General features: G+C 46.8%; 1 protein-coding gene across 3 annotated transcripts in view; it reads right to left on the minus strand.

Moving 5' to 3' along the window:
- Window positions 1–18,386: 18,386 nt before the first annotated feature.
- ATG2B (autophagy related 2B) overlaps window positions 18,387–23,702 on the minus strand; it is an 83,554-nt gene continuing 78,238 nt past the window's right edge. For all 3 annotated transcript variants that reach the window (XM_035261413.3, XM_035261412.3, XM_035261411.3), the window contains exon 42: window positions 18,387–23,095. In XM_035261413.3, coding sequence (XP_035117304.1) covers window positions 22,865–23,095 — 231 coding nt within the window. In that variant the 3' untranslated portion in view covers window positions 18,387–22,864. The remainder of the gene's footprint in view (window positions 23,096–23,702) is intronic.

Consider the following 23,702-nt stretch of genomic DNA (forward strand, 5'->3'; position numbering starts at 1 on the left):
CACAGCAACTAGGACAATAATTAAGAGATTGTCACAGGGCAGGATGTCTGCCACCATCAGGGGGAGGGGTGCTGTGAGAACCAGAGCAGGACTCCGGTCTGTGTGGCCACAAGGGATGGTTAGAGAGGGGATCCTGGAGGAAGAGACACATAAACTGAATCCCAAAAAATGAGAGGCTGGCCAAGCAAAATGGGGGAGAGGAATGTTCCAGACAGAAGGAACAAAGTAGGCCCAGAGGCAGCTGAGTTACAGGTTAGGAGGGAGAGGTTAAAGGACAGCAGAGGAGGAGGTGGGTCACGTAGGGAGTGGGGCTGGAGGAGAATGGACAGGTTGGGTCCACAATGGTCAGCTGGCAAAGGCAGTTCACCCGGGAAGCATGTGAGGGCCTCATTGAAGCTGGAAAGTATGGCTGTGTTGTATGACTTTACTTGGATAATGCTTGACAGACCCAGGAAAGGCTTGCTCTGGAGTATAGACGGCCATAGGTCATGGGAGTTGGGGATCCTGGTCAGATTCTGGGGAACTAGGGAGAGGGAAGAAACGAGCACAGGGGAAGAAAGAAGTGGTGTGAGATCAGTGTGTTAACGGATGAAGCAGTGAGAGAACCTGGGTGACAGAGCAAGAAGGAGAAGAAGGGCCGGGCGCGGTGGCTCATGCCTGTAATCCCAGCCCTTTGGGAGGCTGAGGCGGGTGGATGGCTTGAGCCCAAGAGTTTTGAGACTAGCCTGGGCAACATAGCAAGACCCCCATCTCTACAAAAAAAAAAAATACAAAAATTATCCAGGCATGGTAGTGCATACCCTGTAGTCCCAGCTACTCGGGAGGCTGAGGCAGGAGGATCACTTGAGCCCAGGAGGTCAAGGCTGCATGCAGTGAGCTAAGATTGTGCCACTGCATTCCAGCCTGTATGACGGAGACCCTGCCTCATAAAGAGAGAGAGAGAGAGAGACATGGCCACAGAGCAGGAATGTTTGAATAGGACACTCCAGAAGCAGAGCCATCCCAGGAGATGACAAGGACCAAGTATGTCCCTGGCACCAGGTGGCTGAAGTAGAGGGAAGAAGAAGGAGGATGGAGACAACATAGAGAATCGAAAGGTCAGATGGGGGTGGGCTGTCCACGGGGCCCCTGTAGGCAGGTGGGACACTGTCAGGCCCTGGGGAGGAGAGAGTTCGTGGGCCAGGAGGCCATTCCGAGGTCAGTTTCCATGGAGTGGGGGAAAGGGTGTAGTGACCAGACTCCAAGACACATGGGGGAACGGGGAGGATGAGCAGTCCCCACAGCTGCACGGGAGGGGCTGGTTTTTGTGAACAGCAGCAAAGACTCATTCACTCCAGGAACGGAAAGAAGGCCATGTTCTTGGAGCCTGGAGACAGGGTCTGAAGGGCTGGCAGGGGCTGGGCCACCAGGACCTCGTCGGTGATAACCCTGTGATCGGTGCTCCGGCCCCTGCAGGTTTCCTGGAGAGCAGAGCGTGGTCAGAAGGCCTGGAGCTGAGCCAACAGGCAAGATTCAGCCTGCACACCTGTTTAATTTGGACCACATGGCATTTTTTTAAAACTCCGAGCCCCCGGGCTTTTGAGTTGGTTACCAGCACTGAAACTTCACAGAGGGCGCCAGCTCTCCAGTTTCTCTTGAACGTTTGGAATATCTAGCAACGCTGATTCAATTTCATGCATTAAGCAGATATTTATTAAGCATCTACTTCGTCAGACACTGTGATGGGCACTGAGAATATGGCAGGGAATGAAAGAGAGCAACAGCCCTGGGTCCCTTGGAGTTAACCTTCCGGCATCCCCCCAGGGCTTCAATTATTTGGTGCTGCATAGCAGAGGCCCCATGAACAGGGCACCTCCTATCAGATTCACACACATGGCAGCTGTGGGAGGCTGGGTTTGCAGCCCCTGATCCAGACCAGCTCTTCATGTACAGTCGGGGAAACAGAGCAGTGAGACCTGCCCAAGTACACCCAGTGGAACTCGCAACAGCCACACACAGCAATAGGCTCAGTCATCTCATTTAATCGCCCTATTCCCTTGTGAGGTTGGTTTCAGGCTGGCATGCAGTGGCACAATCTCGGCTCACTGCAACCTCTGCCTCTCGAGTTCAAGCGACTCTCCTGCCTCAGCCTCCCGTGTAGCTGAGATTACAGGTATGCGCCACCATGCTTGGCTAATTTTGTTTTTTAAGTAGAGACAGGGTTTCACCATGCTAACCAGCTGGTCTCGAACTCCTGACCTCATGATCCACCCACCTCATCCTCCCAAAGTACTGGGATTACAGGCATGAGCCACCGCACCCAGCCTCAGGATGTCCACTTTCTAGGTGAGGAAGAGGAGGATGAGGAAGGCAGTGCTTGCCTAGACTGCAGAGGCTGGATTCACCCAACTCATCTGACTCCAACACCAACATGATTTCCAAGCCCCCAGGCATGAATTCATTGGACAAAGTCTCTGTAGCAAAATGGCAAAAACAGGCTGGAACAGGCAGATATATCAGGCAGGAATAGAAAGTGGGAAAGGAAAAACAATATCTGATCCCTCTTCTACTCTGAGTGAACTGACCCAAATACGCCCTCCTTTCTTCTTTCTCAGCCTGCCTTAAGCTGGCGGCTGATCAAAATCCTTTGTAGGGCTTGAGAAAACCAATCCCACACTCAAGAAGAATGTGCTGGCCAGTGAAATCAGACCACGTTGCTCACAGGCTGTAGTTCTACAGTACACTGTGGCCACAGTCTGAGAAGTCAGACACCTGATTTACAGGATGCAGGTAAGCAGCATTTACCAAAGGCCAGCAAACAGCCCACAGCGGGAGAGAAACTGGCAAACCCGTACGGTAGAATTCTTTTGCCCTTCTATGTGAAAGGTCAGTTACTTATTTGCAGAGGGAGAAATTTCTGCCTTGACTAAAATGATCGATGTTGTGGGAAAAGGTATTTCTGAGCATTTCTGAATTCTCATGAATCTGCTTGACAGGTCTGCCCGGCGTGTTCCACACCTAGTGCCAGGCCATACCTTCCAGCAAATACTCTTCCAGCATCCGCAGCTCCAGCACCCATGGGGATTTCCACTTTACTTTCTCCCTGAGAGGGGCCAAGTAGAGAGAGATGAGGAGCTTCCACTCCAATCTGCTCCCAGCCTTCGGCCTGTCCTGGGCTCCAGAACCGCGTGATCAGAGGCCATCTGTTGCCTTCGCTGCTCTCTGCAGCGGGAAAGTGAAAAAGCTGCCCCCACTCTGCCCCATCATCACCCCAATCCATCATGAGGAGTGAGCAGTGCTAAGGCCTTCCAAATCCCAGCCTTGGGGAAAATCCCTGATGTTGCAATGGCCACAAGCAGGTTCTTGTTCGCCAGAGATGAGTCACAAGTTTGAGGAGGAGCAGGTCGGAAGCAACCCTGGGAAATGTCCCTCCCCACCCCTGCTCGCACTACAGCTCCCAGGGACCTGGGCATCCAACCAGAGCTGATCCGAGCCCTGAGATCCTGCTGAGCTCCACGCTGGCCTCTACGTGCCTTCAGCTCCTTCCTGCCATTCCTCTTTCCCTGGGCCCCACCCCTTTCTCCAGACCCCCTTGATCCCTCTCAGCACCCTCATGCCTCCCCGAGCCCCCCAGCTCAGGCGTCTATCCAAGAAGGGCCTCACCGTGGGGCTGCTGAGTGCACAGTGCAGCCGGTCAGAAGCCCAGGTCTCTGAGTGACGCATGCCAGCGTTCCAGTCCTCGCTCCACCATGCATGAGCCTGGCCAGCCACAGAAACTCGGCAGCCCATCTGTAAAATGGGAATGAGGAGAGCAGGGCCTTACTGTGTTGTTGTGAAAATGAGTGACCCAAAGAACTGCCTTATTCCCTTTTTGGAAAGAGATAATCAGCAAAGAAAGAGAAGGCTAGGTGAGAAAGAACTGGAGGAAAAGCTGAGATGTATGTGAGACACCAAGACAGTGCCCACCCCAGCAAGCACCCAGCAACCATTTTCTCCCATGAGCAGAAGAGGCTTGACTGTGACCAAGTGAATGTGTGTCAAAGTGCAGTCTGAACAAATCCCAAAAACAGTGTCCGTGTCACTCTCCTGGTTGGGATGTGGCACCATCCTTGTGTAAGATGTTACTATTGGGGGACACTGAGTAAAGAGTAATGGGGCTGGGTGCAGTGGCTCATGCCCATAATCCCAGCACTTTGGGAGGCTGAGGTGGGTGGATTGTGTAAGCCCAGGAGTTCGAGACCAGCTTGGGCAATATGGGGAAATCCTGTCTCTGCTAAAAATACAAAAATTAGCCAGGCATGGTGGTGCACACCTGTAGTCCCAGGTGAGGCTGAGGAGGGAGAATCAGTTGAGCCCAGGGTTCAGGGCTGCCGTGAGCCATGGTCGTGCAATTGCACTCCAGCCTGGGCAATGGAGTGAAACCCTGTCTCAGAAAAAAAAAAGCAAGGAATAAGTACAAGGCGTCTTTCTTATCATTGTATGCAAATCCGCTAAAAGCCTTTAAAAGAATGCGCATAAATTCCACCACTCTGCCTTACAGATGAAGAAACCAAGGTCCAGAGACAGGCAGACTTGCCAAGGTCACTGAGTAAGCAGGGCTCCTGCTACAGGGCTCTATTCAAACCCATGATGCCCACTGGGCCCTGGTGACAGGTCTCAGTCTCAGGCTGAGGTCAGAGAAGAGGCCTGAGTACCAGCGGTCCCATTTCAGTGGCCCTGATGGTGGCAGAGACTCCCTATGGCCAGGGTTGTGTTTAGGGCAATAAGCAGGAAGCCAAGCCTACTTTGCAGGAGCTTCAGGGGACAGAAAACTATCAGAAAGGATTGGTTGGGACCCAGCAAGTATGGCAGGAAGACATTTCAGGGCTTCAGTCGACAGGGGGCTCAGTGTACTGTAGCCGCCAAAATAGCTGCCAGCTCTCAGCTGCATTAATAGAAGTATAGCCTCTAAAATGAGGGAGGTATGCATGTTCTCACTCATAGGTGGGTGTTGAACAATGAGAACACAGGGACAGAGGGAGGTGAGCATCTCATACTGGGGTATGTTGCAGGGGAATAGGGGAGGGACAGCGGTGGGTAGGGAGGCTGGGGAGGGATAACGGGGAGAAATGCCAGATACAGGTGACGAGGATGGAGGCAGCAAACCACATTGCCATGTATGTACCTATGCAACAGTCCTGCATGTTTTGCACATGCACCCCAGAACCTAAAGTGTAATAAAATATATATATATGTTAGCTACAAAGAAAAAAAAGTACACGTTTAAGTTTTATATTAGGAATAAATCAATTTTATTTAATTTTTTTAAAAATGAGGGAGGTGATATTTCATTAACTTAGCACTGGACAGGGTCCATGAGGAGTATTGTGCCCAGATCTTGGCTGATTCCAAAGACAGGGATCAGACTGGTGAGGGGACACAAGAGCAAACTGTGCAGACACAGGGCGCCGAGGGCTTACCACAGAAGATAAGACTTATGTGGAGAGAGGAACAAATGTATTTAGTGTTACCCCAAAGGGACCAAAGAGAAAAAAAATCCTGAGAAACACATTCTGTCTTAATTTGAGGATGGGTTCTCTGACATGCAGAGCTGTCCCATGACAGAACCGATGGTTTTCAATGACGTGGTGGTCCCAGTGAGGGGGGGAGCAGCAAAGCTGCAGGGTCTCTCTGCAGGAGGCTGCAACAAGGATCCAGGAAACGTCTACTGAGCACTCACCCTTGAGGAGCTCACTGCACGGAGGGGAGACAAACCAGAAAAGAGATCATTCCTCAGTGTGAGATGTCTCATCATGGAGTGATGAAGTCTGCAGCAAGGAGTTCCAGAAGGAAAGGGGCTGCCTCAAGCTGGATCTTAAAAGTCAAGTGGGACAATGAGGGTATTGGCCACCTGCAAGCTTTCCTTCACCCAAGTCCTCAGCCAACAAAATCAAGGACTGGAAGATGTATGCCAATGCCAAGGAGTGACCATTGCCCTCTAGGCCATGTGAGTCAGTGAAGACTGAACAAGGAGGTGGCATGTTTGGAGCTGCATTTCATAGAGATCACTTTCACTGGAATATGGATATGGCTTGCACAGTGTACCAGTTATCTATGCTGCATAACAAACCACCCCCACACTTAGTGTTTTAAAACAACCACCTCAGCTCATAATTCTCTAATTGGCCATTTGGGCTGGGTTCAGCTGGGTGGTTCTTCTACTGGTCTTGGCTGGGCTTACTCATGAATCTGTGATCAGCAGCCAGACAGCTAGTCACTGCTTCGGGAGAATGGGCATGAGGCTGCAGCAAGCACAAGGCTGACATCACAAGGACTTGAAGCACAAGGAATTAAAACCTACTGACGCAGCCAGGAATGGTGGCTCATGCCTGTATTCTCAGCACTTTGGGAGGCTGAGCAAGGAGTTCCAGAAGGAAAGGGGGTGCCTCACTTGAGATCAGGAGTTCAAGACCAGCTGGTCAACATGATAAAACCCTATCTCTACTAAAAATACAAAAATTAGCTGGCCATGGGGGCACACACCTCTAGTCCCAGCTACTTAGAAGGTTGAGGTGGGAGAATCACTTGAACCTGAGTGGTAGAGGTTGCAGTGAGCTGAGATCGTACCACTGTACTCCAGCCTAGGTGACAGAGCGAGACTCCATCTCAAAAAAAAGAAAAACGGCCCACTGATGGGTTAGGTAAAATGATGGCAGACTAGGGAGTACCCCAATCCTGACCTCTGCAAACTAAGACAGAGTCAGAGCAGCTTCCTCATTCATGGCTTTGTGTGTCCAACTCTTACTGAGTGCCCAATACATGGCATGTATTGCACTAGGTCCAGGAGTGCAAAGAAAAATATAATATTGTAAAAGTAAAATATAAAATCCCACCTTCAGTGAGTTCACAGGATGTGAAAAAGATCATCATGCCCATTTTATAGATGCAAAAATTGAGGCCCGGAATGCTTTGGCCCAAGACAGAGCAACTTCATCAGTGTAAGGTCTGGAACCAAATGCCAGCTCTGAGTACTGTAGCCCCGCACAGTGCTCCCTAGAATACAGTTTCTGAGCAGCTTGTCCTTCAAATAGAAGTGTCATTTGGTCAATGTTTATTTAGGGTGGGGAGGTGGCGAAGGGCAGGAAATTCTTCTTCCTCATTCTTCTGTAGGAGACATTACTACTGCTCACTGAGAATTCCAATTCTCTTCATCTGAAAAATGGGAGGTGGGAGGCTTTGAATTCTCTCACCCTGTAGACAGTATGCCTTCTCACTTGCTTTGGCCAATGCAAGCAAAATTGTGTGTCACTTCTAGGCAGAAGAAAATTCAAGATCATAGTCCTCCATTCTTTCTCTGCTATGGAAAACTTGAAAAGCCATGTTAAGATAGTGATGTCATTAAGACCTGGGGACTTCATCAGCCTGGACCGCTGAGTGACTAGGAAAAGCAAAGTTCCCTACCAACCTACATCAATGATGTAGGTGAGGAGAAAATAAACTTTTGTCATTTTTAAATCACAGAGAGTTGAGAGTTTTGTTACTGCAGCAGAACCTAGCTCATCCTGACTGATTCATCAGGTTTTGATGAAGAGCAATTGCTCCCTAAACCCTTGACTTTTTCTCCACCCCTGATTTCCCTCCCTAGAAGAGGAGTGACTTCTCTGATTGTCCAATTTCAAAAAAAAAAAAAAAAGGGACGGAGGGGAATTGGGCCTGTAGAGCTCAGTTCCTCGCTCCATTCTCAGTCTTTGGGAAGTGCCTGACTACAGATTGGGCTTCTCTTGGCCATAAGGTAAGCACTGAGTTGAAGACTCTGCCCTCACAGGGAAAGTCATCAGCATTGCCTGGGCCTGCATAAGTCAGCCTGATTCTGGGATTCAGTATCAAAAAGTATATTTTGTGGCCGCATGCCTGAGTGATACCTTCCAGCCTAGCCCTTAACAGTAATAAAGAGGATACTGCAGTCCCATGCACTGACTCCTCCAACTGCCTCTTTAGTGGAGAACTCATGAGGGAAAACACGTGTGTCTTCACACCCCAGCTCCTACTGTCCTGCCCATCTCTGATGTATATAGACGACGAAAACTCCAAATATCTGCTATCCCTGGAGAAAGCTTACTGGGGAACAGCAAATCTGATTCATGGGAGATTTTTCACAAAATCCTTACTAACATCTTAGTGAGTTCTGATGTAGGGTTTCTTAGACCTGTAGATATTTTGGACCCAGTAGTTCTCTGTGATGGATGGCTGTCCTGTGCATTGTAGGATGTTTAGTGGCACCCCAGGTCTCTATGTGTTAGACGGGCTGTCCTGTGCATTGTAGGATGTTTAGTGGAATCCCAGGCCTCTATGTGTTAGACGGGCTGTCCTGTGCATTATAGGATGTTTAGTGGCACCCCAGGCCTCTATGTGTTAAACGGGCTGTCCTGTGCATTATAGGATGTTTAGTGGCACCCCAGGTCTCTATGTGTTAGACGGGCTGTCCTGTGCATTGTAGGATATTTAGTGGCACCCCAGGCCTCTATGTGTTAGACGGGCTGTCCTGTGCATTGTAGGATGTTTAGTGGCACCCCAGGCCTCTATGTGTTAGACGGGCTGTCCTGTGCATTATAGGATGTTTAGTGGCACCCCAGGTCTCTATGTGTTAGACGGGCTGTCCTGTGCATTGTAGGATATTTAGTGGCACCCCAGACCTCTATGTGTTAGATGGGCTGTCCTGTGCATTGTAGGATGTTTAGTGGCACCCCAGACCTCTATGTGTTAGATGGGCTGTCCTGTGCATTGTAGGATGTTTAGTGGCACCCCAGACCTCTATGTGTTAGATGGGCTGTCCTGTGCATTGTAGGATGTTTAGTGGCACCCCAGACCTCTATGTGTTAGATGGGCTGTCCTGTGCATTGTAGGATGTTTAGTGGCACCCCAGGCCTCTATGTGTTAGACGGGCTGTCCTGTGCATTGTAGGATGTTTAGTGGCACCCCAGGCCTCTATGTGTTAGACGGGCTGTCCTGTGCATTATAGGATGTTTAGTGGCACCCCAGGTCTCTATGTGTTAGACGGGCTGTCCTGTGCATTGTAGGATGTTTAGTGGCACCCCAGGCCTCTATGTGTTAGACGGGCTGTCCTGTGTATTATAGGATGTTTAGTGGCACCCCAGGTCTCTATGTGTTAGACGGGCTGTCCTGTGCATTGTAGGATGTTTAGTGGCACCCCAGACCTCTATGTGTTAGACGGGCTGTCCTGTGCATTATAGGATGTTTAGTGGCACCCCAGACCTCTATGTGTTAGACGGGCTGTCCTGTGCATTATAGGATGTTTAGTGGCATCCCCAGGTCACTATGTGTTAGACGGGCTGTCCTGTGCATTATAGGATGTTTAGTGGCACCCCAGGTCTCTATGTGTTAGATGGGCTGTCCTGTGCATTGTAGGATGTTTAGTGGCATCCCCAGGTCACTATGTGTTAGACGGGCTGTCCTGTGCATTATAGGATGTTTAGTGGCACCCCAGGTCTCTATGTGTTAGACGGGCTGTCCTGTGCATTGTAGGATGTTTAGTGGCACCCCAGGTCTCTATGTGTTAGACGGGCTGTCCTGTGCATTGTAGGATGTTTAGTGGCACCCCAGACCTCTATGTGTTAGACGGGCTGTCCTGTGCATTGTAGGATGTTTAGTGGCATCCCCAGGTCGCTATGTGTTAGACGGGCTGTCCTGTGCATTGTAGGATGTTTAGTGGCACCCCAGGTCTCTATGTGTTAGACGGGCTGTCCTGTGCATTGTAGGATGTTTAGTGGCACCCCAGGTCTCTATGTGTTAGACGGGCTGTCCTGTGCATTGTAGGATGTTTAGTGGCACCCCAGACCTCTATGTGTTAGACGGGCTGTCCTGTGCATTGTAGGATGTTTAGTGGCACCCCAGGCCTCTATGTGTTAGACGGGCTGTCCTGTGCATTGTAGGATGTTTAGTGGCACCCCAGGTCTCTATGTGTTAGACGGGCTGTCCTGTGCATTGTAGGATGTTTAGTGGCACCCCAGGCCTCTATGTGTTAGACGGGCTGTCCTGTGCATTATAGGATGTTTAGTGGCACCCCAGGTCTCTATGTGTTAGACGGGCTGTCCTGTGCATTGTAGGATGTTTAGTGGCACCCCAGGTCACTATGTGTTAGACAGGCTGTCCTGTGCATTATAGGATGTTTAGTGGCACCCCAGGCCTCTATGTGTTAGACGGGCTGTCCTGTGCATTATAGGATGTTTAGTGGCACCCCAGGCCTCTATGTGTTAGACGGGCTGTCCTGTGCATTGTAGGATGTTTAGTGGCACCCCAGACCTCTATGTGTTAGACGGGCTGTCCTGTGCATTATAGGATGTTTAGTGGCACCCCAGGTCTCTATGTGTTAGACGGGCTGTCCTGTGCATTGTAGGATATTTAGTGGCACCCCAGGTCTCTATGTGTTAGACGGGCTGTCCTGTGCATTGTAGGATGTTTAGTGGCACCCCAGGCCTCTATGTGTTAGATGGGCTGTCCTGTGCATTGTAGGATGTTTAGTGGCATCCCCAGGTCGCTATGTGTTAGACGGGCTGTCCTGTGCATTATAGGATGTTTAGTGGCACCCCAGGTCTCTATGTGTTAGACGCCCAGAGCAACCTCCCTCTCCCAGTAGTGGCAACCGGCATGTCTCAAGACATTATAAATGTCCCGTACGGGGCAAAATCACACCCTTCCCCAGCTGAGTACCATGTTTTAGCCGATCTGACCCAATTATTCAACAATGGCCTCAAGAAAATCCTGAGTGTCTAAAGAGACTTCTGGGAGGTGGTGGGACCGAAACTGAGTCACCGGTTCAGTCACTCACTACTTGCAGAGTCCAATGAACAATAATGAGGTCTGGTATAAGGAAAGTGATTTATTTCCAAAGCTTTGCTTAGGGGAAGAAGTACAAGCTCCTGCCTTAAGGGTGCCGCTTTGCTTTGGGGGAGAAAGCAAGGGCTGTTGAGGTGGGACTTATGAATGGCATTCAGGGAAGGGAGTGGGCAGGTGGGGGGTGGGGGAGTCTATGTGACTCTTCCTAGCTCTGCCTGCAATGTTGCCAGCTCAACCACCCGGCAGAGCAGAACTGGGTTGTAAAGTGGCCCATTGTCTCAAGATACTGTCCTGGAGGGAGAGAGTTTCCTAGCGGGCATACTCGAGGTTGTAAACTGACTAATGTCTCTCGAGGCAGTCTCCTGGTGGGAGAGACGTCAGGCACTGGAGCTTCTAAGCGAGCACATGGTTAGATAAGCTTGCCCTATAGGGAGTGTCTGGTGAGAGGAAGGTTATAAATTGCATTTCTAAAGAGCTAAGTAGAAAGTGGGGAACAGGAGGAAAGAGAAAAGAAGAAAATAATACTTTTTAAAATCCAGCTCAGTCTCTTTCTCTTAGAAAAACGGGGGTACTTATTTATAGGACTTCAGCCCTTGAAGGATTGGACTTTACAACACGAAGGAGGAAGGCCATGGCGCCGGGAAGGAAAGAGTCAGCAAAGGGAGGCTTGGAGGCCAGCGCCGATGGGATGGCAGGTAAGTAGGAGGATCACACAAACAACAGCTGGAATGGCGACTTAGGCGACTCTGCACAGTCAGTCTGGACGGTCTCTGGCATGCATTGCACGCACAAGTATCTGCTGACCTCGTTAGAGCAGAATCTCTCTGCAAGGGCAATACCTGGCATCCGCTTCTAACGAGTCGCTCTTACTGATTTTGGTGTCATTCCCTGGGTTTCACAACCCCCTCAGCCAATGCCTTGTGGCTTTTCCAGTGTGATTTTCCCTTCACTGTCCTACAGCCAACCTTCTGGCAGGGAAAATGGAAGACTGGGAAGGTGTGAGAAAGGAAGAAATGGATTCATCCATCATGAACAAAATGCCAACATTCGTAGTACAATCAGGACCCAGTGGGACCGGGGCGACTTTGAGGGAAGTGAACGGAGCATGGAGATGCCTCGTCAAATCATGTCTTTACTTAAACTTTCAAGGTTTTCTTCATCAAGGATGTTTTTGAATTTTGATTTTTTTTAAACTTTGCGTTATTGTTTGATCACAGATGTGCTCCTGCCTGAGACTTTGCACCCAGGTTGGAGTCTCACTCGCCTCACCCGAATCCCACCCTGAGTGGGAGGGTGGGGGGCTGCATTTCCAGTAGAGCAATCTAGCAGAGAAGCTTCTGCTGGCTTCTATTTGACACTCCTCTGTAGACACCCCTCAGGGAAGGCCACAGAAGATCTTTATCTGAATACAAAGCACATTGCTATTCTCTCATGCCCCAAACATGGCTTTATCACTCTTGCGTGAAAGTGCCACCAGGGGCCTGGTGTGCTGGCCCCAGCCCTGTGTTTACAGGGAGGAATTAATCATGGAATAACGTTTGTATTTTTAATCTACGCAGTGTCCTTGACTAAGAGGAAGCCGTCACCGACAAGCCCCGTGAAAGAGTTAGGACAGTTAGGATCTTTCCAAGTCCTTTTGCGGCACGTCGAGTCGGAATTTGCACAGGCCCAGGTGCCACGCTTGGTAGGGGGTGATTTTCAAACCAAGTTCCACTGAGAAGAGAGCGGGCGCCCCCTGCTGGCACCAAGGGCAGACTGCTCTTTCCCCAGACGGTTCTGCACACTCTTTCAAAGCAAGCCCTTACATGGGTCACGACAGATCCGTTCCAAAGCGAAACAGAACGCGGAAACAGGACAAGGCAACAATGTCTCTTGAAAGGGGGTTGCTTAAAGATCCCTTCAAAAAATATTTTAAAAGATAATGAACCTGTTTTGTGGGCATGTCAATAGATAACATCTATAGGAAGGCAGTTGACTATAGCTACCTAAATTTCTTTCTTTCTCTCTTTCTTTCTTTCTTTCTTTCTTTCTTTCTTTCCTTTCTTTCTTTCTTTTTTTGAGACAAGAGTTTTGCTCTTGTTTCCCAGGCTGGAGTGTGGTGACACAATCTTAGCTCACTGCAACCTCCGCCCCCCGGGTTCAAGCAATTCTCCTGCCTCAGCCTCCCAAGTAGCTGGGATTACAGACATGTGCCACCACGCCTGGGTAATTTTGCATTTTTAGTAGAGATGGGTTTCCCCATGTTGGTCAGGCTGGTCTTGAACTCCCGACTTCAGGTAATCGGCCTCCCAAAGTGCTAGGATTACAAGTGTGAGCCACCGCGCCCGGCCAGCTACCTAAATTTCAAATGGTTGTCCTATATGGACACAGCATTACCCTTAGAGTGGTTTATCCAACAGATAGAAGAAATGGAGGAGCAGCAAAGTTAAGTGGCTCAAGGCGATCCTTCAGGGTAGAGATTTGGCTAAAATTCTACTTCATTGGCACCAAATGGAAATAAAGGCTGGGCCACGTTAAGATTGCTTCCCAGATGGAACCTAGAATGGGCAATTAAGAAGGAATTAGAACGGAATCTGGTGTGAAGAAAAAAGTTGTGTCCTGAAAGTGTTGGAGTTGAGGGGAGTAAAACTTTAAACTGAAATGGAGGCGTGAGGGAAATTGTATTTGAAGCGTCTATTATTAATGGAAGGAGGACTTCTGGCTATGGCATTAGAACATTGCTACTGTGTTGAAAATAGCATAGATGCTGGCATTTTTCCCACTCATCTTTTACTAAATGTTAAACAGTTTATGGAGGGATTGCCTTGAAGTCTCCATCGTTGAAAATAACTGGGCCACATCTGGGCTGACAAAATGTTCACATTCAAGTTCTGAAAGGCAAGTTAGTACTTTGCACCGAGCGGCTGAGTCTTCCTCTATGCTTCATGGAATTCAAATCTGAAAGAATGTCTCATCCTTTTCTGGCAACCTTAGAAATTCTTTCTGAAAGGTGCACTAATGTTCATTTTTCTCAATTATTCCAAATCCCAGAAAACTTGGTCTCCAACACCCTTTTTGAGATTGACTTTTAAATAGCACCCTGGTTATATCTCTAAGATCAGATTTCTTTGTAACTAGGCACTCCTAAATATCAGAGCTGGCTCTCCCACCTACCCTGATGCCACCACAGATCTGTGTTTAATGCCAGGGAAGCAGAAGTCCAGATACCCAGAAACAGGAGGAGACCAGGTGATGTCTTCAAAACCAGGAATCCTGACTCTGACAGTTTCCCAGCGATTTATGTTCCTTTCCTCAGCATTGTGAATGGCTCCTCGAATCTCTCCAGGAGCAGTGCAAATTGATTTACATTTGTAAGGAACAAATGTATGGGATGAATAACTGTGTTTCATCTCTTGCATATTGTTTATCTTTTTCTTTTACCTTTTCTATGGTGTGGAGAGTTTGATGTCTTCTCACTGGATTCTGAGCTCCCTGAGAGCAAGGACCAGATCTTTCCTCTCTAGCACAGGGCTTTGCACACAGTAGGCTTTCAAGAAACAGTAACAATATCTAAGTCTTACATCATACTTACTGTGTGCCAGAGAGACACTGTTTGAAGCGCTTCCCATATATTAACTCCCAGAATCCTCGTAACAATTGTATTATTATTATTTTATACAGAAGGAAGCACAGAGAGGTTAAGTAACTTCCCCAAGGCCACACAGATCAGAAATAGTGGAGCCTGCGTTCCGCCCCAAGTAGCCTAACTCTTAACATCTACACTCTTAGCCACTGTGTCATGGCTCCCAAACTTGTCTATGTATTAGTCCCATGGAGAGCTTTGCAAATACACCCTAGGGATTGGGATTTAGCTGGTCTTTGGTGTGACCTGTGCTTTGGCATTTTTGAGAGATCCCCTGGTTCAAGTGCAGACAAGTTCTGAGACCCAGTGCATTGCACTGCCCTGCCCCATTCACCAGCAGATGTTTGCTGAATGGGATTTGCTTCATGTGGAACTGCTTTCAGGAATATAAACAAGCCCAGGGGAAAAAACCCCAACTCTGGCAACAGCAAATTATCTTTGAGTGCAGCAGAATATAATTCCAATAGAGTGTGTAAGCACATGGGTCTGAAGTCAGAAATTCCTGCATTCAGAGTCTAAATGGACTGGTTATGATCTGCAGGTAGCAGCCAGGCCAGGTGCTCACCAACCTCAATTTCCTTCCTTCCTGGGCACACAGATAGACTACATTACCCGTGTTTCCTGTTGGCTGTGACCATGTGACAGAATTCTGACCATTGTGGGCAATAGTGATGTTTCCTCCTGTCTCCCTGGCTACCTCCTGGCCATAGTCCTCCTGTCTCTCCTGTGCAGAGAGCCCAGCTGGGGATTCTGAAGTTCCAGGGTATGCAGAGCCACAAGATGGAAGGAGCCTGGGCTCATCCATCACTGCTTGAAGGAGACCTGTCAGATATTCCAGAATGTCAACTGGACTTTCTGCAAATGAGAAATAAACCTCTCTTTTTGTTAAGCTGCTGAGATTTGGGGATCTAGCTGTCACTAGTGACTAGGGTTCCTTAACAAGTACATGGTGTGGCTTGCGATAGGTTGTTTAACCTAAGCCTTGTTTTGTTGTCTGCAAAATACAAATAATGGCACAAATGTGAACCAGACAAAGTAGATTCACTCTCCCCTTTTCTGCCCCTGCCCTCCACCTTGCCCTCTGCCCAGGACCCTGTGCCTCATGGACTGGGCATGAGTCAGGTTCCACCCATGAGAGGCTCCAGCAGGAGATGGGAGGGCAGGAAAGTGGGGGTGAGCATCTATCCCTCTGGCTGCTTCCCTCCACCTAGGGTCATAGCTCTGGTCAGGCAGCCCCTCTTTCAGCTGTAAGTTCTGGGAATCACTCCCTTAGTCTTTTCAGGACTGCAGCTGTGCCTGGTGTTGCTTCAGTCTCTTGGGAGATGAAATGTAGATGGAGGGGCATCCTATTCCCATTCCCACCAGGAGAGCCACAGAAGGTGAGAAACCGCCATTGGCTCACGTGACTGTGGGGCCAGGGCAGGCCCAGAGCTGAAAGTTGATTAAAGAAGAGCTACCAAGTCTTCACTTGGCTCAGAGACAGCCACGAGGTGCCTGTGGGCTTCCTTTACCCTGTGCTGCCCACCATGTGCTGAGTATTTCCTTCCTAGCACCTGCCCATCACAGGGAGTGGTCATGTCTCCTGCTGGGACCCTGGCTGATACTGAATGTGAATGTTACATTGTCGGTATTGACAGTGAATGTGAATGTCACCCTACCCTGGTGAATGGGGCAGGGCAGTGTAATGCACTGGGTTTTAGAACTTGTCTGCACATGAGAAGAACGAGGGGATCTCTCAAAAATGCCAAAGCATAGGCCACACCAAAGACCAGCTAAATCCCAATCCCTGGGGTGTATTTTTAAAGCACCTCGGGGGACTAATGTGCAGGCAAGTTCAGGAACCATGCTACAGTAGCTAAGAGTGTTGTCCAGTGCTGAGCAGAGGAGTTGCCACATAGGAAACGTTCAATCAATATTGAACTTTTATATATATTTTTACCTTAAAAGTTATCACAATATTGCTAAAATCAAGAAAACGTGAGTTTACATTGAATAAAGGACACCTGTAAATAGTAATCATGTGATCTTGGGCAAAGAATTTCCCCTCTCTGGGCTTCGGCTTCCTCAACTGCAGGCAGGACTAGATGACCACTGAGGTTCACTTGTTCATTCATTCATGCACCATTCGCTGATCCCTGACTCTGGGCGAAGCACCGTGCTAGGCACCAGGTCCCTAAGTCCCTTGCCCTCCTGAAGGAAGTCAGACAAACCAGGAAACATGGATCTACCGCATGCAAGGAGTCCTGCAAAGTTTAACAAAGAAAAGAAGAGCATGCTGTAGTGGGAAAGAGAGAGGAAAGGAGGGTGGCCAGGCCTGCCTGCAAGTAGGGCCTCTGGGCTGAGACGCAGGAGCAGGCGGAGATCCGGAAGGAGTGCCTGAGTGGGGGCGGCCACGGCACTTGGTCTTGCCCCAGGCTGTGCATGGTTTTTCTCAGGGGAGCTCTTAGCCCAGTGGATTTTTAATGGAATTTTTGTCATACTTGGCATATTTGGCCACATCTGGAGACATCTTTAGTTGTCGCAACTGGGAGAGGGGAGTTTGTGACTGGCATCCAGTGGCCAGAGGCCGGCGTGGGGTGGGGGTTGGCAACATCCCCTGCATCCTGCAATACATAGGCTGGTCCCAAATGTCGAGTGCTGAGGTGGAGAACCCCGCTTTAACCCTACGCTGAGATTTTGCCTTAATCAGTGTTGACTGTGGCCAGCGCTGCAGCATTTAAAGAAAGGAATCTTGCAGGTGGTGCTGATTCCTGCTCACAGGCAGGCAGAACTGAACCGCTAGGGTGGCTAAGTACAGCCAGGAGACAGAGGAAGGGCTGGAGACGCCGGGAGGAGATCAAGCACATTTTCTTGCTCAAATATTCTGGGAACCTTTAATCTCAATCCTCTAGCAAAATTCTGTGATTTCCCAATTAGTGAGGAGGTTTTGCTAATTTAGATAACTGCTCCAAGCTGTTCTTAAATGAAATCCTGGGAAGAGCAAGAGGTCTGGGAGTCAAGCCATGGGACAGTGAGCAAGTTTCTTGACCTCTCTGAACCTGTCTCTCCTCTGGAAAACAGGGACTCTAGTTACTGCCTCTCAGCAGGGGCTGCGAGATTACAGAAAGAATATACCAGGATACCTGGCACACAGTGAGCATCTCACAATTGTCCCCTTCCCTCGCTTCAGCAAGAGCCATGTGTTGGCCAGTGCGACTTGTCATTTTTCCCTAATTGTTCAAAGTGGACATATAGTGACAACTGTCACACCACCTTTTAAAGTAATCTGTCTTTATAAGTATGTCTGGCCGGGCACAATGGCTCATACCTGTAATCCCAGCACTTTGGGAGGAAGAGGTGGGCAGATCACCTGGGGTCAGGAGTTCGAGAGCAGCCTGGCCAACATGGTGAAACCCCGTCTCTACTAAAACCAAAAAAGTAGCCAGGCATGGTGGCGGACGCCTGTAATCCCAGTTACTTGGGAGGCTGAGGCAGGAGAATCACTTGAACCCAGGAGGCAGAGGCTGCAGTGAACTGAGATTGCTCCATTGCACTCCAGCCTGGGCAACAAGAGCAAAACTCCATCAAAAAATAATAATAAAAATAATAAGTATGTCTTTTAAATATTCCCTTCATAAGTAAAAGTATTCCTCCAAATAGTTATCAGGTTTGTGAGGCCAAAACGAGGGAACGTGTTTGCCACAAGTCCATACTGCAGGGGTAAGATAATTAACAGAGGGCCTAATATCCAAAGCAGGGAGAGAAGAACTGTTAATACTCCATACAGCGCAGAAGTCAGCAGCAGACAGACCCAACATGGGCTATGAGAAGCACCAGGGGCATAGGAGCCTCATTTCCCTATTACAAGGTCTAAAGCAGATGTACATCCCACCCCAAAAAGTATTTTACACGTTTTGGGAACACTTCTTGGTGAATGGCAAGCGTGTTTAAAGCAAAATCCAAAGAGTAAATATTTTAATTCTCTTCAAGAGTATTCATATTTTTATATTACTTAAATAGTCACATTAACAAGGTACATTTCCACAAAAATACTTATACAATATCAGTATTCTTATTCACATCCATAATTACCGTAATTTGGAAAAATTAGGAAACTTCGCAGAGACAGTCAATACATATGTGTTCTTTTACTTGTGGTGAGATAAATTCAATGTCTAAAGTAAGTCGGGATGGATCAACATAAAAGCTGAGCTAGACACCGCTACCAAATTTCTCAGTGAAAAAGCCATAGTCCTGGCTGATCAGCATGTTACACAAACAGTGCAAGACAAATCCAGCTAGAAATTGGAAGCTGCCATTTTGTATACACAAAATACATGTGAAACAGCAAAGTAAACATTTTTTTAGAGGGAGGGGCTGCTACCTGGGGCATTAGAGATATAACTGAGCCAGCTGAAATGACATTTACACTCTCTTGAAATACAGCAGACGGCACTCTAGTGCTTCCTATGAGGCAACATGTTTGAAACCAAGGGCCCAACAATTGTTGTAGGACAGCAAAATACACCTCTAACACCTATGTTTACCAAAAATGCTGGCATTTCAAATTTTGAGTTGTTCAGACTCACATTTCTCATCCCCAAAGAAGCCTATCAGAGTAGTGTGTCAGATGCTTTTTGTATCTCTGACTTGCAGGCACTATCATGAGAGGAAAATAATTTCTGAATGAAAAGAAAATTGGCTGACTTGCAACTGTGCATATAATGAATATTCAGGGGGCAGTGTGCCTAGCACGATCCTGACAAAGTAGAGAGAGAAACAAGTTGGCATTAAAGCACTATTTGTCTTATATGAAAAGAGTGACTCTATCTTCCAGTAAACAAAAATAAGATTTCCTGCAATGAAAAGAAGAAATCTTTTTCCTTCATTATCTATAAACTATACAAATAATATTCCTTTTTAACGCAACACTGAAAAAGTTATATTTGATTTTATTCTGTTTGATACCAGTTGGTATGTCCAGCGGATGCATTTGCAAATATAAAAAGAGTATCACTTCGTGTTTGCAGAGTCCCTTCCTTTTGAGAAACTTACAGAACTTGATGGAGAAAAGAATTTGATGGACATTCTCTCTAAAGTCTTAAGTAGGTCACGAAGTAGCGAAGGGCAACAGGGAAGAGGAGCACTCATCAGAGCCCACCTCACCCCACAGTTCTGAGGATGCAGGTGCAAGAACTCTCAAGCAAAGCAAAGCGGAGTGATCTCTCTGAAGCCAAGTCACACAGCTCTTTACACATCAAAAATCTGAGTTAATGTTAAGACAATGATTAGTCAATCATCAAACCATATAGTGCAATTGTGGATTCCTCATGTTAAGCCGCTGCTTTAGAATTCGGCTCCCCTGCTGCCTGCGTGCCAGTGGAAGCGGTACACACAGCCTCTGCATGAGCATCCTCTGTAGGGGCAGACACAGTTGCCTGGACTTTTTTAAAACTGAACAAAGGCACTAAACCTACAGAACACTGTTTTTAAAGGAGATGGTTAAAAAGTAATGCCCTAAAAGCCGGAAATATTTCAATCAGCTTGAAAAGTGACATATCAGGAGCAGGAAACACTAGTTTTTAGTATTTTGCCATCTTAGGCACACTGCTACTTGGAAAGATTTTTTAAGTGAACTTTGCCTTATAAAAATATTGATAAATATATGTACTTAAGAATCCAAATCATACCCCAACTTCACGACAGTGAAAGTCTATTGCTATGACGTCTAGAAGAAACACTGAGTGTTGTCTACCTAAAAGGCAATCTTCAGTGGTGGGCAGACAGGAAGGGAAAATGGGGTAACAAGTTAGCTCCATTCAAGAAGAAGACATGGCTGTGGCTGCAGCTGCCTCTCTACTCGTGATGTAAGATGGTCTTAATGTGTCAGAACACTGTGGGGTCCTACGACTTCCTAACAGATCTCGATGGAGCTGCTGATGGGACTCAGTGTATCGTTGGTGGACATGTGCAGTCTACTCCAGGCAGAAGCATGACACCAAACCCAACCATGCAGGCACAGTGGCAGCTGGGAAAGGTATTGCTCTGAGAGATCTAAGGTGGCTCCTGGCTGCTCCATGTGTGATGTCACCAGAGAGGACTCTCGCTGGTCAAGGCTCAGTGGTATGAGGCTCTATACAAAGCATGACGCCACATGCTGTCATTCACACACACACACACACACACACGGCCTAATCATCCAAAACCCCCCTTGGGCTTTGCGGTAAAACCCCTCCATTTACCAGGAGGGCGGCTGAGGCTTACGGAGATCAGATGTCCTGGCCAAGTCCTCTACTTGCTAAGCTGCAGATCCGGCAAACCACAAACTCTAGCCACACTCATTCTACTGTGTCATCACAACATGAAAGTCTGGAAAGACACTTGTAAAAAAGAAAAAAATGAAGGACATCTAATAATGTAGAGTGTTCAGATACAGATAGTAAACATCTTTACAGAATCAGGTGAAGAACATCTTGGCTGAACTGACAATGGATATTTCTGAGACACAACGTTTCTGTTCCCAAAATGATGATGTATCAACAGCAGGTACCGGAGGGAAGAACAGAGAAGAAACCACGGAGGTTACATTACAAAGATATATGTTTAAATGAGATTCGTAAACTTAATTTGTTTGTAATTCAGGGTGCAAAGGAGAGAATAATAATTTCGCTATACTGCATTTAACTGCATTTAACTTAAGTATGAACTTGGAAAGTATATTTAAAAGTTAGAGAGATTTTACAATTTTAAGTTTGATCAAGTATTTTCCAGTTTGACTAATCGTAACTGGTAACAGACATAGCAAGTTTCCTTATTAAGGGCAAATGGAGAAAGCTGGAGTCTGAGTGGGGTCAGAACACACCCCACAGCCAATGGCCTTCTCAGTAACACAGCACTCCTTCCCATTAGCCTGTCACCAGGACCAGGCTCTACTGGAACCAAGTAACAGGTGGTCCCACGGTGCTTAAGCAGGTGGTTACACTGTTGTCTAAGTTTTTTGGCAGTGAAAAGGAAACTAAAATTAAAAACTATATAACCCCATTTTTATAAATTCTAAACATTTTGATTTTTGGTTTACATTGCTTTCCTGCTTAGAAAATTTAGAGAATGAAATTGATGTAACTTCATTTTCCAAGCCCCAAATTGAAATGCATTTTTGAAATCCAAATTCAGTGATATTCTCTCAACTTTAGAAAACAGGAAATCACATCATGCAACTTTAAACAGTGGATAAATAGAGTTCCACCTTCTCCTTCTGCCAGATCAGTCTAAAGTCAGGACTGAGAACAGGTTCCCTCTCACTCGTTGGTAATGATTTACCTGATACTAACCAAAATCAATTTTGAGAAAGTGTTCCCAGTTATCTTGTGGCAAATCATAGTATTGCATCTATGAATATGCTCTAAGAAAAGCAAAATATTCATGGAAGCATAAAACAGTATCACCTTTAAATAAAAATACTTTATTCATTCCTGATAGGTTATCAAAATGTACACTGTTAACCAAGTAAAAATGGTATGTTGAAATAGTTGACTGGGGCATATTTGAAGAATTTTTGTTTACTTTTAAAAGAGTAAAAACCACTTCCAGTCCCCCGTCCATAATTCCTAACAAGCCTGCATGATACCTGCTTAAAACTGAACATATAAACAATGACATGGGCCCCACTTCATTATAGAATGCACGCTTTCCTGTACTCCTAAAGGAAGCTATTACATTTAAGTTACCTTCCTTTGCCAAAAAATTTCAGACAAGTTTACTGCTCTTTATACTTGTGTAACTTTGTAAATTATACAAGAAATATAGCACACAACTTGAATTTATCTAAAAACAAATACACACACACAGGATAAAGTGCAACACAACAGAACACGTCTGCAACATTCGCTTTCTCAAATCCCCAGAAGGATTTTCAGAGTAAATGGAAATAATGTTGTTCTCAAGTTCATGAACACTAAAGTCAACAGAATAGGTTATTTTTCCATACTGATAATTATATTGAAAATCCTATTTGCTTTGCTTCCCCTGTGGCTTCTGTCTCTCATTTTCAATTAAAGTTTTGAAGCTGTGACTCTTTTTAAACCTTAAGAAAATTCAACTCCATAGAGCTACAAAAAGAGTGTTAGAAGGAGGCTTCCGATGATCGCTTGTAGGTAACAAGGAGAATTACAGTCACCTTTACAAAAGTGAGCCTTCCACTAACTTGGCAGCAAATGCTTTAAGGACCTCTGACACCAGCCACCAAACATTCCTACAGGCAAGTATCAACCAGCTCTAAACGTCAAAAGCTTTTGGTTGCATGTTGTTTTGACATTAAATTATTTAACTAAAAAACGCTTTTGTTCCTGAGATGAGCACAACAAAATTAAACGAGCTTCCTCCGAAGCTGCTGTCGGGACACTGAGCTCCTGGTTCCGCTCTCCTTATCTTCAGGCAGTCAGGTCTGAGCCATCAATCCTCCCCGTGGCGCCATTTCTGGGACTCGTCTTGCCGGACGTCTGGCCTAATTTGGTTTCTCATGCCACCCAGCACGTTTGACGTTGCTTCTGTGGCAACAATCAGAGGTTTCACCACCGCTGGAGGAATCTGGCGCAGAACCTCACCAACAGCACCAGTCACCCCTCTATTCTCGTGTTCTCGAGCTGCAGTTTCATAAATGGTCTGAGCCGTGTCTGTGATTCCCTGCACAGAGGTGAGAGGTAGGGGAGAGGACAGCAGTGAACAAACTCTGGTCAGAAGACTCCCTAGCTATCCTGCAGTACACACTGTTAGTGCAGGTAACCAACACTTTGTAACCAGACCAAAAAAATACCATGCTTTTAAGATAACCCAGGATTGTTATTTTTAATGACAGAATTCTAACTATAAGGGAAAGAGGCAATTATAATTTAGTATTTTGTTGTGACACTAGTGTGTGGAAAATGTACAGCAACCATTTCACATTGGGAAGACAGAAATATGAGCTTTGCTGGTATTAATCACTCCAGTTAAATCAAACTTGGCAAACAAAGCTTTCTGAATAAATATACTCACTAAAGAAATATGGTGACGGTTCCCTTTGATTCAACATAAGAACACTTAATTCTACTAAGCTCTGAGAAATTACTTAATTTGTTTTAAATTACTGGTTATGTATTAGGGAAAAAACAAAAAATTCAATTAAGATAAAAAGTTAAATAGACATTTTACTGGATTAAATAGAGAATTCTGAGAACAAAAAGCAGGCACATGTTTAATAATTCTCAAAACGTCAGCAGCATTTTCCATCTTTCTTACAACATATAACAAT

The sequence above is a fragment of the Callithrix jacchus genome, chromosome 8 (assembly GCF_049354715.1).
Source record: "Callithrix jacchus isolate 240 chromosome 8, calJac240_pri, whole genome shotgun sequence".
In the NCBI taxonomy this organism is placed as follows: Eukaryota; Metazoa; Chordata; class Mammalia; order Primates; family Cebidae; genus Callithrix; species Callithrix jacchus.